The 16,300-nt window shown below is 36.6% G+C and overlaps 1 protein-coding gene across 3 annotated transcripts in view; it reads right to left on the bottom strand.

Annotated features, from left to right (window-relative positions):
• Positions 1 to 16,300, bottom strand: part of SLC2A9 (solute carrier family 2 member 9) — a 107,731-nt gene that overhangs the window by 13,950 nt on the left and 77,481 nt on the right. For all 3 annotated transcript variants that reach the window (XM_046940740.1, XM_040699483.2, XM_420789.8), the window contains one exon: positions 1,894 to 2,021. In XM_046940740.1, coding sequence (XP_046796696.1) covers positions 1,894 to 2,021 — 128 coding nt within the window. The remainder of the gene's footprint in view (positions 1 to 1,893; positions 2,022 to 16,300) is intronic.

Genomic DNA, 16,300 nt, shown 5'->3' with positions numbered 1-16,300 from the left:
ACATTTTAAATTTGTTGCAATTTGTCAAAAATTGATTTGTATAGTGGATTTTCACGTTTCATTACATTTTTTTGTATGACTCAAGCCAGTCTTTTATTCTCTTACATATTTCTACAGATGGTTGAGAGGAGAAAATCTAACACACTAATTAATTGGTGGCCTTTGCAATACTAACTATCAGGTGATTTTTTTTTAATAACTCTAATGTTAATATCTTTTTTCCCGGGAGTTTGGGACAATCTTGTGGAAGCATGCCAGTGATTAGAGAAATGGCTGCTGTCTCTCAAGCAATCAGATTAGCACTTAAATACACAGAAAGGATTATTCGTTCATTCCGTGAAGACATTTTAAAGATTTTTTTCTGTCTGAGGATTGCAAAAATGAGCTAATGAGAGGCTACTGCTGCTCAGGTGAGACACAAGATGAATTCTGAGAATAAGGTGACTGAAACTGAAAGAAAGGAGAAAGTTAGTGAATGATGAGACGTTATAGTTTGATCTTGGGAAAAAAGATTTTAAAATCATAGTCTGAATAACAGTGCTTTCATCTTTAGGTGCACTTTTAGAATTGCTTTTTAAAAGCCAAAATCTCTGTAATATGGAAACATAATTTTCTTCATTAAAGCTAAGCTGGTATTCCTGTAATCACATAAAAGGAATTTTTTATGATGCAAAATCATAGATTTCCCAAGGCAACAGCAAACTTCATATGGATGCATAGTAAAACACTCACAAGGCATTAATGTGCATGTGAAAGAAATGGAAAATTCAGTTTGCCTTTATATTTGAATTTACTGAGGACCTTTTGAAAGAGGAGACCTATTGAAGGGGTTAGCAGAACAAAAAGGTTACATTACAGGGAGAATCCTGAGCTGAGTAAATTCATGCTGATGCTGATGACTAAAGTGAAGTTTTCAAAAACACGTAGGATTTGTCTAATTGTTTCTCTGCTGAATTTGGTAGATGTTCCAATGACCTCAGTGGGAAATTAATGACGTCAACTCTACCTGCTTTTTAATATCTCACCTCAAAAGTCTGAACCAGCACGTCCTTTCTCTGACCTGTAAAACTGGTGAAGAACACTCACAGATTTCACTGGGCATTAAAACAAACCCTTAACACTTACAGCTCAGAGTAGTGGAATTGAAGTTAATGTTAACAGTAGCACACTTTGGAAGGATGACAGCATTTATATTGCTGTTAACTTTTGAAGGTGATCCAAGTAATCAAAATGATTAGAGTCATTTTCCTTTTAAAAGAAATTTTAAATTGTGTCAAATGTAGACCAAGGGTCAGATTTTATAATTCTTTCAAGTTCTCTCATAAATTTTCTCAGACAGATAATTTCCAACAGAACTACTTAATTAAAGCAGTTTCACTCTCAAATGATAGTTAACTTATACAGGCTTAGAGTAAGATATAATTTTAAAGTATCTGCAAATACTATTGTACAGTACTGCATATAACAATGCATCATACAATTTTCTGTTTTAAGAAATCACAAACAGCAGTAACACCTCCTTTGTATTTATTCTCCAATGAGACTAATAAGGATTCTTAAAGCATAGGATAAACCTGAATATGGATGTCATAATGACTGCAGACGGCAAGGACAGCCTGACTTATGGACACAGCCATCATATCAGATCACATTGCTATAGCATTCCTGTTGGTAATTTGCCATTTAGGGCTGTTCATTGCTACAGTATTTGTTAATTTTTTCAAAGAACAATTTTTCGTGAGACATTCAGATGACATATGGGTAGTACAATTAAAATGCATCGTAAACATAGTAGAAATTCCATTCACTTCAATGAAAATACATTTACTATTACAAAAAAATTACTAACAGCATAACAACTATAGCACATCAAGGATCAAGCATGTTGAGTACCTGAATGAAAGGAAAGAGCAGTCCGACTGCAAAGTTGGAGAGCCAGTTGACTGTCCCAGCTACCATGAATGCGGCCGGCCTCTGAGACTGCTGGAAAAACTCTCCTGTGAGGACAAATGGGATCCCACCTGGAAGAGGGTCCAAGAAAGTGATGGTTTTAGTAAATGTCCTCTGCCAACAGCTTCTTTAATAACAGAGGCAAACACACTCTGTGTTGCACATTTCAGCAACAAGCATTGTCCTACAGCTCTCCTTTCAGGTGTGTACAGGGGGTTTTGAGTGGATAATATGATTTATCAAACCATACTTTAGAGGAATGTGACATTTTGCTGTTTAATGCCACTGCATCTCAGTGACAGGAAACAGGTAACGGTACAGAGAATTCACACAGCTTCCAGAGCGCCACGTGATGAGCTGGCTATTAAAATAAGAATTACCATTTCTACTAAAATGCTTGAAATTCTGAAAATTGAGAAATATTCCAAAATACTCTTAGTCATTAAAAACTAGAAACGTGGCTCTGAAGAGATTAAGTAGTATTTTTATATAGTTATTGCCCACTTAATTTCAGTAACAAAAAAGCGAAACACATGCTTCTCTGTAGGCACATTTTTCATTCATGTTTATTTAACACATTCCCTTACTAGTTGGCACTTCTGGCAAGGTCTATTCCTCCCATCAGCCAAGGACTCTGACCTCCATAATACCAAGCTCTGTTGAATACCACATTTGTCACTCGCGTTCCCTTCCACTTAGGCAGTGGGCTATTTTGTATAGCACTGGCATGTTGTTGGCCTGACAATAACCCTCGGGGAACAGCTGTCTACTGCTGAAAGTTGCAATTTATCTTTGGCTTCGTTCATTTTCAGTAGGATATTTCTATAGAAATATCTCTGTTTTCATAGAATAGAACATGAATTGTAATTGCTGATTGGATACTTATTATAGTTAATTAGACACTTACACATTTGCTTGCAGAATTATTTTGTAGCAGTTTGGAAAACTGAATCTCTTGACATTAGTCATTTTTTTAGTAATCTGTTGCTACCAATTTCTAACTCGAGAACCTCATGTCTGCCTTTGTTATTATGTCTCATTTTCTGCGTTACCAAAGATCACAGAATCATACAATCCTTAGAGGTGGAAGGGACCTCTGAAGGCCATGTAGTCCAACTCCTCTGCAATGAACAAGGACACCACAGCTAGATCAGGTTGCCCAGGACGTTATCCAGTCTTGCCTTGGAAGTCTCCAGGGATGGGGCACCACATCTCTGGGCAACCTGCTCCAGTGCTTCACCACACTCATTGTAAAAGACCTTTTCCTTATATATCTAACCTAAATCTCCCCTCTTTGAGTTTGAAACCATTTCCCCTTGTTCTGTTACTACAGACCCTGTTAAAGAGTCTGTCCCCTAAGATCCACTACTCATCCCTTATGTAATTCCTTTTGCTGTTTTAGACATTTTAACAAGCTAATATGAACAATAAAAATCAGGTAAATTTCAGGAAAACCAGGTTGATCAGGACACATTTTCTCTTAAAAACCTCTATGACAATCCTTTCTCCAAAATGCACATAAATTAAGATAAAAACATTATAGAAGAATTTGTTCATGCACTGGGTCTTCCCCTTACATGTTTTTGTTTCATCTGTGCTTATATTTTGTTTTACTCTTTGAATGCAGACTGCATATTCCCTTCCCAAAGGACAGCTGTGAACAAATATGTGAGTGCTGTACGGTGATGCATTGTCATGCAGCCCCTTGTGCTCAGAGCCACTGCACTTAAACATGTGCTCTAGAAACTGCTCTATCAAGTATGAGATAGTGACTTGTAAATACAGAACAGGATATGCAGTTGACACATTGTCAGATATTCCTACATTTCAAATTTTTCATACGCAGAAACCACGATAATGTGCGTAAAAGAAAGGCAAAGTGATGCAGAAAAAAGCTGGATTATACAGTCACTCCAGTATCAACTAGTATGACTTTTTGTGAGAATATATTTGCAACTGTAGCGAGTTCAACCTTCTGTCCCAGAGACTGCCAGCATAAATTACACATAAACAAATGCAGAGCAAATAAATATTTATTCCTGTTTGATACGTAGGTAACAGAAATACTGAGTATGGGCCATCCGTGCCCCACTTTAAAGTCTTTCCACAAGTCACAAATAGTATCCAAATTCTTTGATCAAAAAAGTGACCACTGCCAATAGCACTTTGACCATGTAGAACAAACAGCCAAACAGGCATAAAACACTGAAATTCAAGTAATGCTGGTCTATCAATACTCTGTAGTATACAGTGCCTATTTCGTCATGCACTTGGGATTGGGGTTCAAATCCTAAAGCATGGCAGGCAAAATAACAATCACATCTCTCCTGCTAGTATCTGTTTTAGGTCTCAAATGTCATGCAAGGCAACGGTTTGCCAGACCACCTGCCTCTCACAGAGAAGACCTGAATGACTGGATACATAGAAACCACAGAAGTTATTTATTTATGATCATTTATTCTGTCATGCCTTTGCTGTAGGACAGTCTACAGAGGTGTTACTGTTCTTGTCAGTATAATAAAAATGCTGTTCTAGATCCATTTGAGAAAATACACATTGTACAAGAGAGGAAAAAAGCCAGAGGCGAAAATGAAAAAAAAAGTTCAGGACAGAAACATATCAGAAAGAATAAATGTTATGGAAATAAAAATGCATAAGCATTGTTAGTAAAAAAAGGTTCCTTGAAATTCAGATGTAGTATCTAGATACATATTAATCATCACTACAGCTTATTATTAGTCCCACTTATCACAAAAGCTCTTCAATCTAATTTGAAAATTAATCAATTAATCTTGTGATGGTAAAAATAGCATATTGAGAAGTCTAAAAATATATATATATATATCAGTTCCTTGGAGCTCTCAAATGTCTACAGCACAGAAATGGGAGAGGTGCACAACCTCCAGACAAAGCAAATCCCCAGACCTTCTCATGGCATAGACAAGAATTTCCACAGCATCATGAAGCAGAGAAAGCCAGATTATATACAAGGATGACTGAAGAGAAATATATGAAACAATCAAGGAGCCTGAGAAGTAATTGGTGAATTAACTGAAAAACAGGTCAGGCCTAAAGACAAATGAAAAAGAGAGTGAAAGTAGATCATAGCTGTATATTGCTACATGCCAGGAAGAGCATAAACTTGACCTTACTAGGACACAGAACAGGGGATATGAATGCCTACCAAGAACCAAATCACCCCTCAGTGGAGTGAAATGAATAGAGAAATTAGGGTAAACTGAAGGAAAAATGTATATCCTTAAGACGCTAACAGTGAAGACACCTGAAATCAGCTAAACTCATAACTCCAGGCATCCACCCATCGCCAGCCACTTCAAGGTACAGAGGTACTCAAAGACCTCTTTTCTCCTCAACTCAGACTGCTTGAGAAAAAAAATCAGGTGCATGTGTTGGAAGAAAGCTGTAATATGCTATGAATTGGTCAAGCCATGTTGTAGAACATGCCACTACTGTCTCTGATGCAGGTTTGATCTTCATTCTCAATCTTTACAGTATCTGAGGATTTTCCACACTGTTTTTCAAGTGGTTGAGTCATCACAATGATATGGCGTCTTACCAACCGCTCCTTACAGTTAGTTTCGTTGTAAGGTACCCAATGAATTAATTGGTCTGTGCTGGCTGCCATTCAGTGGTTGCCTGGAAGTCACAGCCTAACAGTCTAACCAATTCACTGTCATTTTGAAAGTCTTTAAATATTTTGTCATGAGTTTTGCAACCTTGTATGTTTAAATTCGGATTAAATGGTTTCACCATTAAGTTAACTGGTATTCTTTCTCATGGGTGATGAATCTGGAAATAGCATTTCCACTGGGAGAATTTCCAAGCATTTTTCAGTGGAACAGCTTTATTTTAGCTCTGATCAAAAAATGAAAATGTATATTATGATTTCCTGTAAGAATGCTTCAGCAACATATGTTCTGAACATTAACTTAGAGAGCTAATGCATTGACCACAGTACTTATAGCAATTCATTTCTCATACATTACTGTTTTCAGCATTACAGTGAACATAATGGAAGAAGCTCTTGACATATTACAGTGCCACTAAAGATTGTTTCACCTGTTAGCATGGAACCTTTATTGGAAATTGCACATCGCTATTGCAGGCCTTGTATACCAATGTTCTGCTTAATGAAACTAGACTAAGCCTATATGACAGAATTTGATGTGCACCAAAACGTTTATATCTGTGCATTTTATTCATTTTCTTTCATAATTAGTGCAGTTATACATATATTCAATGTCACTTGATGGCAAACATCCAGAGCCTCAACCCAAAAGACTTTTATGTATGAAATCGGAATGATAGAACACAAATAATATTGTTGCTGTAAAAGCTAGAGATTCTCAAACAGATATTTACATTTGCATGAATATCAATGTTTTCCTATCAAAATATTAAATGCACATATTGACTGTTTTGTTCAGTAAGCAGTTACAAAGAAATACTGATTAGCAAAAGTTACTTGTTTCAGCACAGAAGTCTGAATGCAGAAAATGCGAAAATTGAAGGAAATACAGAGATCCTAATTTTGTTTCCATCCAGTAACTAACTGGTAGTTGGTCCTAGTTATGTACATGATTTATGAAATAAGACTGTTGAGAGAATAACTGCCTAATATAGGTGAAAGAGATTTATTAGATTGGTAAACTGCCTCTAGAGGCAATGGAAACTGCATCCTACAAGGCAGGGAAGAGAAAGGAACTCCAAATTCCCTGCTCATCCCTTAGCATGGGCTCAAGGCAAAGCTCCATGTGTTCAGCCCCAACTGGCAGCTCTACACAAACTATGGGATTTCCAGCTCCACAGCTCAAGAGGCAGCTGAATGCCTTTCCAGTAGGAGGGCTGAGAAATCCTGAAAGCCTGATTAGGGCAAGACCTGCCAGATCTTCCAGCCTGGTACTTTGGGAGACGGAGTCCTCAAGATGAGATGTTTTGACAGAGAGGGCAAGCACTTTGCAACAATGCTCTGTTTTGCTAAAAAATGTCTGTGTAGCTCTAGATCAGATCAAGCCAAACAGCTTTTGACCACAGGCAAGGACTGATATATCTTAATAGGGCTGGAAAACAGAATAGTAGCTCAATGAAAGGCTTCAGTGTATGCGGTTCAACTGGGAGAAGACAACTCTGGAGGACAGCTGTGGGGGGAAGGCAATGGAAATGAGACAAAGCTCCTGGAAGAAAGCTGCTGGCAAAGAAACCGGATATTCTTCAGAGAGACAGCGAAAGGATGTTAGTTTGTAGCCAAGCCTGAGCTGCCAAACAAAACAAAAACCCAAACAGATGCACCTGAAAAATATACTGCAGGAGATCTGCTGGTGAGGCACCCAGCACAACCAGCAAGTGCTTCCTGCCTCTGTGAACCTATAGATAGAACATATTGATTTTTACAGAGATTCTGTGTAGCTGCCAGATTATTTTAACTTGCACATTCTACTTGGTGGAACAATATGCTCCTCCTTCTCAATAATGGTGTTATATTTTCAAACAGGACAACTGTCTTGCTAGCTAATCCTGTTTAGAGATCTGGGATCAGAAAGTGTGATAGGGGTAGGCTGAGTCACAGCTTCATGCTGCAGACTCTCTTAGAAGTCCCCAGCCCTCCACAGGAGAACTGTTGATCTCATCTATTACAGAATTAAGGAAAACAGGCACTCGGCTTGTATAAAACAGTATAGTTGGTTAACAACATTAATTTGTTCCATCTGAAGAGCTGGAGCTCTTCTGCTTTGGATTAAAGGCCACTTGCACAAAGGATTTTTAAAGCTTCATCAGTCTAAGACAAACCAGCAGTGCAAACCATAGAACCAAATTAGAAAACATAAAAAATACAGAATCTGGCAAAACTAATCATATAACAACAAGTACCTTACAGTTATTAACGTTCTTGCTTTTAACATAATACTGTGTGGAAAAGGCTTTTGCATTTAATAACTAACATTTGGCTTAGCATCTATAAAAGTTGCTATTCCAACAGTCTATAGAAAAACCAGTCCTGGAGGCATTTAGATCTTTGCTGGTGCAAGGTAAACCAGAGCACTTTAGATCAGTTAAAGTAACAAAGCAACGGAGTACAACACAAGTACATATTGATATACTCTGTTGCAACATCACTGGTTAAAAAAACATCTCAGATCTCAATTATTGACACTAACATGTATGACATACAGCAGTAAGTCCACTGATGAACAGAAACTATACAATATTCCTTCTATGTTCAGTTCAGTAATTATTTTTAAAGTAGATGTTCCACGTAATTTTTCAATGCAAACGACCTAAGTATTCCCTTATCTGAACCATATGATAATTTCTTCTTCTTCAGTGAAGTTATCCCCCTCTTGAATAATAATTAATGCATTTTCTTTTAATTTTTTAGTTCTGCAAGGCACTGTTCTTAAGCAGAATTTTATGAGTACCCATTTACTGGCTGAATCATTTTTTATCTCAAAAATTGTTTAATGAAGGCAAAATACATACTACATAATTGAAGAGCCCCAGTAAGTTCAGCATTTTTAAGATAGTCTCCTTTACTTGAGTTATATCTCCTTTTAAATGCAGCTCTGCTCTTGGAAGCCCAAGTAATAATTTTTCATAGCTTTTCCTATTCCCTATTTCCCACATCCTCTGAACTCAGTCAGTTTTGATAGTATGATCTTTTTAATGAAACCTAGACCTGAAAGCCAAGAGCAGAATGAAGTTTTTTACTCTGACCTCAACTTTATTTAAGCCTAACATTTACCTGTCTGCTTGCTCTTCCAGCACAAAATGTCCACTATCTAGTATTAGTTCATTCATAATTGTTTCAGTTGTCATATCTTGTTTCCATTATCCTTATTTATTTCTACCTTGTGTGCCTTGCCACTGCATTCAACTTCATAAGTCCAAATGCCACTCCTGTGGTCGTCTTCCTCATCAGTCAGTCAATTTTATCACCCCCTTTTAGCACAGTCTACCCAATCCAGCTTTGTCACAGCATCAAAATTTCTGCATTTTGCTTTTTGCAGGTTTGCTCATAATCATCTACTCCATTTTACACTCATCCCTTGCCCACATTTTTTTCTAATAATTGTTCAGTCCTGAGTTCTTAAATGAAGTCTGCAGTCTGCAAAGATGAACTGTATTTGAAACTAATGCACAGTAACACATCTTGAAAAACCTCTCATCAGTTTATACAAATATCAAGTGAAAATTAAAGCAAAGTAATCTGTAAATAATGCAACCCAGAACTATGCAAGACCAAGCAGACACCAAAAAACAGTGCTCTGTCGTGTGATCATTCACCAAAATGATTCATCTAGACAATTTCTCCACTGTTCTGGTTTATTAGATTCAGATTTTCCCAATCTGAAGATATCTGAATATGCTCAATATGAGCCATTTTTCACTGCATATTATTGCACTGTGGTAAGTAAGACTGTAAAATCAGTCATTAAGCCCTTTCTGCCTGTACTGGCCCACGTACACCTCATTCTCAACAGTGAGTAGAGGATCTTTACACATTTCTTCCTGCTCCGTTTGTGGGTTTATATTTTAGTATTATCTGAAGATACCTCTTTCATATCAATTATTTGTTTTTAGTTTGGTCTTGGGTACTTTTAACATATCGATGTTCCTGTTCTACTGGAAGAGCTTTAGAGACTGAATGAAATGTAGTGGGTGGTAACACACATGAAAACAGGCTAGATGATCGTATGGTCTTCTTGATCTTAACTTCTATTAACCAGTAGTTGATGGTTTTTTTGGTTTGTTTTTTTGTTTGCTTGTTTTTTTTTTTTTTTTTTTTTTTTTTTTTTTTTTTTGTAGAGCCAATTTTTGCTTTTTATTGTAATGGAACCAGCAGTCCACACACGAGCCATTCTGCCACTGATGCACAAATCCAAAGAATACGTAATTTTTTTGGTGTTTTGCTAACACTTCCATTTCACTTGGAGTCATTTGTGCACGTATACATTGGTTTTCTTTTGTTGATGTGGATGTTTAACCTAGCACTAAGTGCAGTATTTATCATAAAACACTTGGAAAATGAAGATCAACATTACATTTCTACTGTGGTACTAGCAATACTTCTTTTTCTTCACCATACTGATTCTCCATAACTACTAAAGAAAATACAATTCAAAAATACACTCCACTTTTAGCCGCCTGTAAATAGTCTTTTAACATCTGTTGTATTTTCAAACACATTTATCATATCAGAATCTTGATTATACCCTGACTTCCTATTCTTCTGTTTGAACATGTAGAAAAAAATTCTTCACTGAGCTATGACTAAGAGTCTTTATGATATTATTCATTCTATAATTATTCTCAGTATCATTATAGTGATAATCAGATCCTGATTAAAACTGCTTCTTCTAATATCAATTTATTTAAGAAAAAAGATCTTTAGAAAGGGAGATTTTTACTTTAATAAACATAGAGAACTGTCCATTATGTTTTCATTCACTGTAGGGACAGTAGGATCATGGAAATGCCTGAAATAAAGACTCACAGGTGTGATCAGTTCTAGATTCGGGACAAAAAAGACAAAAAGCCCTATCAAGTTGAGGCTTTTGGTTTCTATAATAATCTACTGGGGGAAAAAAAAAAAAAGAGAGAGAGACATCAGGCATGATTTCTCTGTGATGAACTCAAGATGATGGCCCATTAGCACAAAATGCTGCTTGTTGTGAACCTAGGCAAGGTAAAGCAAACTTGAAAACTCAGTGTGGCACGTCAGGCTTCTCTCATGAAATGTTTTAACAAACAAATTAATCATAATAGCAGTACACAATTATGTCATTGTAAAACTGTGTTCCTCCTGAAGGATCCCAAGAGTTAGAATGCTGTACATAATCAGAGAAGTTGGGACAGAAGAGTCTCTCCTTGTTCCTCCAGTTTAAGATGGGTAACAGACTGCTTTCACTGTTTATGTTTTCTGGGAACTTCTGAAGTCTTTAGGATATGGTGTCTCAAACACCACCAATTAAATAATTCAGCTGTTGCTACAGCTGCTACTGCTTGTGATTGTAGAAAGTTTATGAAGAGTAGTAGACATGCAGTTACTGTGCCCAATAGCAAGTAGCAATATCTGTTTTCAACCACACAGAAAGTAAAATGAGTAGAGCCTAAAGACGTCTTTCCTTTACAAGTATCAACTTGAAAAATGACAGTAACAGTTTTGCTGCAGTGAGAAATTTAAAGCTGTCTGATGAAGAAGAATCATTCAGAAAGAAGAAAGTCTTAAAAGCTGGAAAGATCTGGACAAAACGTAAATGGTCAAACAAAACCCTGACCATTTTCAGCTAATGCCTCACGTTGCTAGCCCAAACATAATAGCCCTAGAACATTTCAAACTCTACTTTTGAAATTACGCAGCAGTTGACTACAGCTTTATGATCCTAAAGTTAGTGGTAATACACCTTAAAAAGTGACACAAAGCGAACAGCAAAGCTACACAGGCAATCTCAACTGCTGTACCATTGGGATTGCTGGATGAGAGCAAATAAATGCAAAAAAAAAAAAAACAAAAAAAAAAACCAAAAAAAAAACCATCAAGATAGTTTCAGATGCGATAAAACAACTGAGGTATAAATAACGTCTTTAAGATATGTGATAAATGTGCATGCACATCTTTATACTGCTGAAGTTTTATCAATTATATCTATGCTTTTTGTATCCAGGGTAAATAATATCCTTCATATGCTTAACAAGCTGAGTTTAAGCCCTGCAAATCAAATCAATGTCTGGATCCTAGAGATGCAGATCCAGATTCAGCCTCTACCCCAAGAACTCCCAACCAGTGGATTGCCAGAAGCTGTGTTGGATGCATTCTGGAGAAAGAAGGGACCTGTTCTCATGCTTCCCTCTAAGCATCTGCAGCTGGCATTACAAGGCAACAATGTGCATGAGGCTGTGGTCTAACACTGTGTAGCAGTTTATGTGTTCATATGAGCCCCAACATTTAGTTGCATATGTACATTAGATTATTATTTATTTTTTTCAACAGAATGGAAGAACATTATCAGAACTAAAGGTTTACTTTCATTCAGGCCTTCCTTAGGCTTGAATTCCCTTTACAGCAGAAGCAAGGGTATGAATTATGCAGTACATTTAGCACTACCTTTGACAAATACTTAGCAGACAGTTTCGTAACTGGACAGGAAACACCTCCCAGTTGTCAAAGCCAGGATAGCTGTTCTCAGCACAACTGAATGTTCCCCACAAAAGTGAAGTTTCCAGTGCAGGACAGATATATAGCATCTGGAGATTCCAAAGAAAAAACTGCTTGCTTTTTCAAACACACCATCAAGCTATGTTTGATATAGTCCTTGATCATGCATTTGACTTTCTGAACTACTTTTTCCCCTGAAATTTTCCCACTGCTGTAATGTTCAATATTTTGGTCTGGCTATTAAGACCCCCTGTCTGGTCCCTATAGCAGCTTCTCATTGTTATACAAAACTAGTGAACAATTGCATTTAAATGTTGGCCATGGAGCTTAGAAGAAAGTAGATGAAATGAACCTACCTAGAACTTTCCTTTTGTGTGCACTGCACGTGCTCGCAAGGAAAATAAAATATTTTTATTGTCTTGCATTTATTAGTTCTAATTTATTAGTTCTACATCTGTTGTTCTACATATTTATTAGTTTTCACTTTTGTAAATATAAATATTTTACACCAATTCACAGAAGAAAAAGGCTTTTTGATTGAATACCTATACAGCTTGTAAATTGAATTTTAAAGCCTTCAGTATCTTTTACTAGGCTTTCCATTTCTACTCCCCACTAATCTGAATCATATATATAAATCACTTATGCAACATTTGAATAAATCAGCTTTTTCTATGGAGCATCATAGCACATGGATGCATTTTTCCAGCAGTAAACTTCTCAAGATTTGGAGTTGTGAGCCATCAGCAAGTAATTAGCTATCATTCAGACAAACCCACTAGTTCAGGTAAGAGGAGTGCTCTCAAGTGTCAAAGTGTTCATTTTTTGAAGGCTTCAATTAAAATAATTTCTAAAATCTATTGTTAAAGGGAGGAAGTTAATAAGCCTGCCTGCTGCTAAGAACTCCATGTGTCATCTCCCACAATTCCTTTATCCAACAGATAGTTACCATAAGAATACTAGAGAATTACTGAGAATACTGAGAGTTACTTCAGAACTTCCACTAATTGTAAAGATTTAAATCACTTCTGTAACAGAACTGTTAAAAGGTACACACTTACTTTACACTGATCTCTATAGAAAGAAGTATTCAAGCAAAAGAAATATGCCAAATATGTGTTGAAAGACACTGTATTTAATATAATCAAGGCACAGGTAATTTTACCCTCCCCAAAATTCAGTAGTGATGCAAACATGTTGAAAGCAATTCTGTTATTTTTTTTCCTTAACAGCTCGAAAACTCTGCTGAAAGGCAACCAAAAGACAAGTTATTATGTGAAGCCCTTCAACTTCTCATTCTTTTACCCCCTTGATTTAGTATCAGTAGTTGAAAATTCTCCTTCCTCAAGTGTAGGCAGTGGCTTTTTCCATCACTGAATGGAAAGGGATTGGTAAATCAGATCTGCTGCTGCTGTGGTTCGTAGCCCACATAAATTAAAGAAATGGCACTCTGCATTAATATGGCAGGTTCTGATTGCTGGCAGCTAGGAGGCTGAAATGGCACCCATAGGGCAACTTGTGTTGGATGGATGGCTGTCTGCTGCAATGGAGAGGCACGACAGGGCAGGAGATGGGACCAGAGATCTCTCAGAAAATCTTCAACTGTGACAATTTATGGTGCATATTACACTATACTTATATATCTCTGGGTCAGAGATGAGTTATCCCTGAATAGAATTGCAACTCATGTTTGGAATATTTAGCTTCTCTTAGGGCAGAAGTTTAAAATCTGTGTCCCCAAAAGCCTTATAACTGTTAACAAACCAAAACTTTTATTAAATAACCAGGAAAAATGAAGGTTGCTTCTGAGCAAATAACTGTCTTATCTGATGCAGGAACTATTCAACTTTATCAAAAGATGCTTACCTGCTTGAATGACTGCTAAGGCTTATAGTTACAGAATAAAAGATCCTTTGAGAATTAACCTAAACTTTCAAATCTAGTTTTTTGGTTTTGTTTTTGTTTTGTTTTTTAATTAGATATACAGCAACACTGATTTATTTGCTTCTTTTTAACACAATGTATTTTTCTAGTAAAAGGGAATGTTTTTCCACTTGAGCAAGCTCCAAACGCTTTCCTGAACTGTACTGAAAGAATGGCTCTGTGGGATGCCATGAGCATTAGAAAGTCTCACATCCCACTCTAAGTGGAGAAGCTAGAGACATCACACAAAGCTTCAGTAAATGCCTATTTCAGGTGGTAATAATAACACTGCATTTTATTTCAGTACTCTTGTGTCTACATGCATGCTATCACACCCTTCTTTGTGTTTTACATCTGAGATTTTTTTCTTCTCCGATGACATTTCAGACTGAACAAACCTCATGGCTTTCACAGTGACCCTTCTATAACAACTGCTCTGCTGTCATTACAGCTGTATGCTGGCATTCAGAATAAGAGCACAGACTGTTTTAAACTTTAAATACCAAAATGTCTTTGATACACCTCAGGGCATAGCATTTTTTTCCTCCAAGTTCTCTTGTGTTTATTCTGTAATGTCAGTTTAACATATGCCAAATATATCATTACCATATTTCCACTCTACCTATATTCAGCTGTGTTAGGAAAGACTACTCGCATTCAATAAAGCATGACAAGTATATATTATAAAACTCAGTTATAAGACAAAACCCTCAAAACAGAGACAAATATTAAATGAAACATTTTTCTGAAATGGTCTGATTTGCTAATGTTTCTTATCCATGCCTGAAAATGCAATCAGTATTAAAAGCAACAATTGGAAAAGGAAGATCTCACAACCATAAAATTATTTTTAATTTTTTCAAATTCCATCAAAGAGTGACTTTTATTTCCATTTTCTGTGATGAGTTTGTGACTGGAAACATACTGCTGATCTGATTTTGCCTTCCTTATTCATACTGAATAAGAACTAACTTTGAAAGTAGGAATAGATGCAAACTCACATTGATTCACTTCTGATCCTATTCATGCTAAATTCAATCTTACACAAACACAGCCAAACTCAGGACTTCTTCTCAAGGGGAGTGTTACTCACCCACAGAAATACCTAAATGATATATGGCCAGATAAACACTGAAAGTGACTGAAAGTTACATAGATTCTGCAGGTGTAGTTCAACATGTTAATTCTGTATCTGTGAAGAAGCGGCTATTAATTGAGAACATGGGGATAACTGGTTTTAGCATTTTCAATTCCTTAATCACTCCAACACAAGGTCAAAGAAGAAAGATGCTTTGCACATACCTAAGCCCATCTGTCACAAACTAAACTTCCAACAAGCTGTGCATTATTTACTCAGTCAGAATATCTCTAATCAGTGCATTTGTTCATGACATTGAAGCTGAACAAAGGCATGAATGCTTTGAAAATGTACTCTTATTGAATTTCTTTGAATTATGTTTTGAATTTTTCTTTGCTTATTTGCTTTTACTAGTTATCTACTTAGGATTCATAGATTTAGGTTAGATATAAGGAAAAAGTCTTTTACAGTGAGGGTAGTGAGGCACTGGAGCAGGTTGCCCAGTGATGTGGTTGATGCCCCTGTCCCAAGGTGAGGCTGGATAAGGCCCTGCTCAACCTGCTCTAGCTGTGGTGTCCTTGTTCATTGCAGAGGAGCTGGATTAGGTGGCCATCAGAGGTCCCTTTCAACTCTATGATCCTATGATAATCCCATCAGTCCCTTTCTGTTTAATCTTTATTGGATGACACTTCCTCAGATGAAACGTGCATTTCTGGCAGGTCGAATGTGTGGCCAAGAAAAACATTTCCATGAAGCTTTCACATTTCGAGGTGAAAACTGTAAAACTATTTTCTAATTTTGTCCAGAAAACCAAAAATAACATTTGAAAGCAGTATGTTTCTCTTTAATCAAGTGCCTTCACTTGTATATAATTAACCAAGAAAGCACAATGAACCAAATGTCTGAAAAAGCATGGTTCCCTAATTTATAGAACTAAGCAACTTTTGAAGGGTTCTTTTTTTCTTTCAGATCATGTGTTGTCTATTTTGAACACAAGAGCCCCTTTAATTTTTGAGCAAATACATGAAAGATTGCTTTCTGTTATTCATCTTCTGATAAAAATAATGAAATACCAAATCTCTCACATGCCTGAACATACCTGCTGTTAGCATTAATGTTTCACTGCTAAGCAATATGCCTAGAAAACATCTGTAAGCTGAAAACTTGAGTTCAGA

Source organism: Gallus gallus, chromosome 4, assembly GCF_016699485.2.
Source record: "Gallus gallus isolate bGalGal1 chromosome 4, bGalGal1.mat.broiler.GRCg7b, whole genome shotgun sequence".
NCBI lineage: Eukaryota > Metazoa > Chordata > Aves > Galliformes > Phasianidae > Gallus > Gallus gallus.
This window is presented reverse-complemented; position numbering and strand designations above follow the sequence as displayed.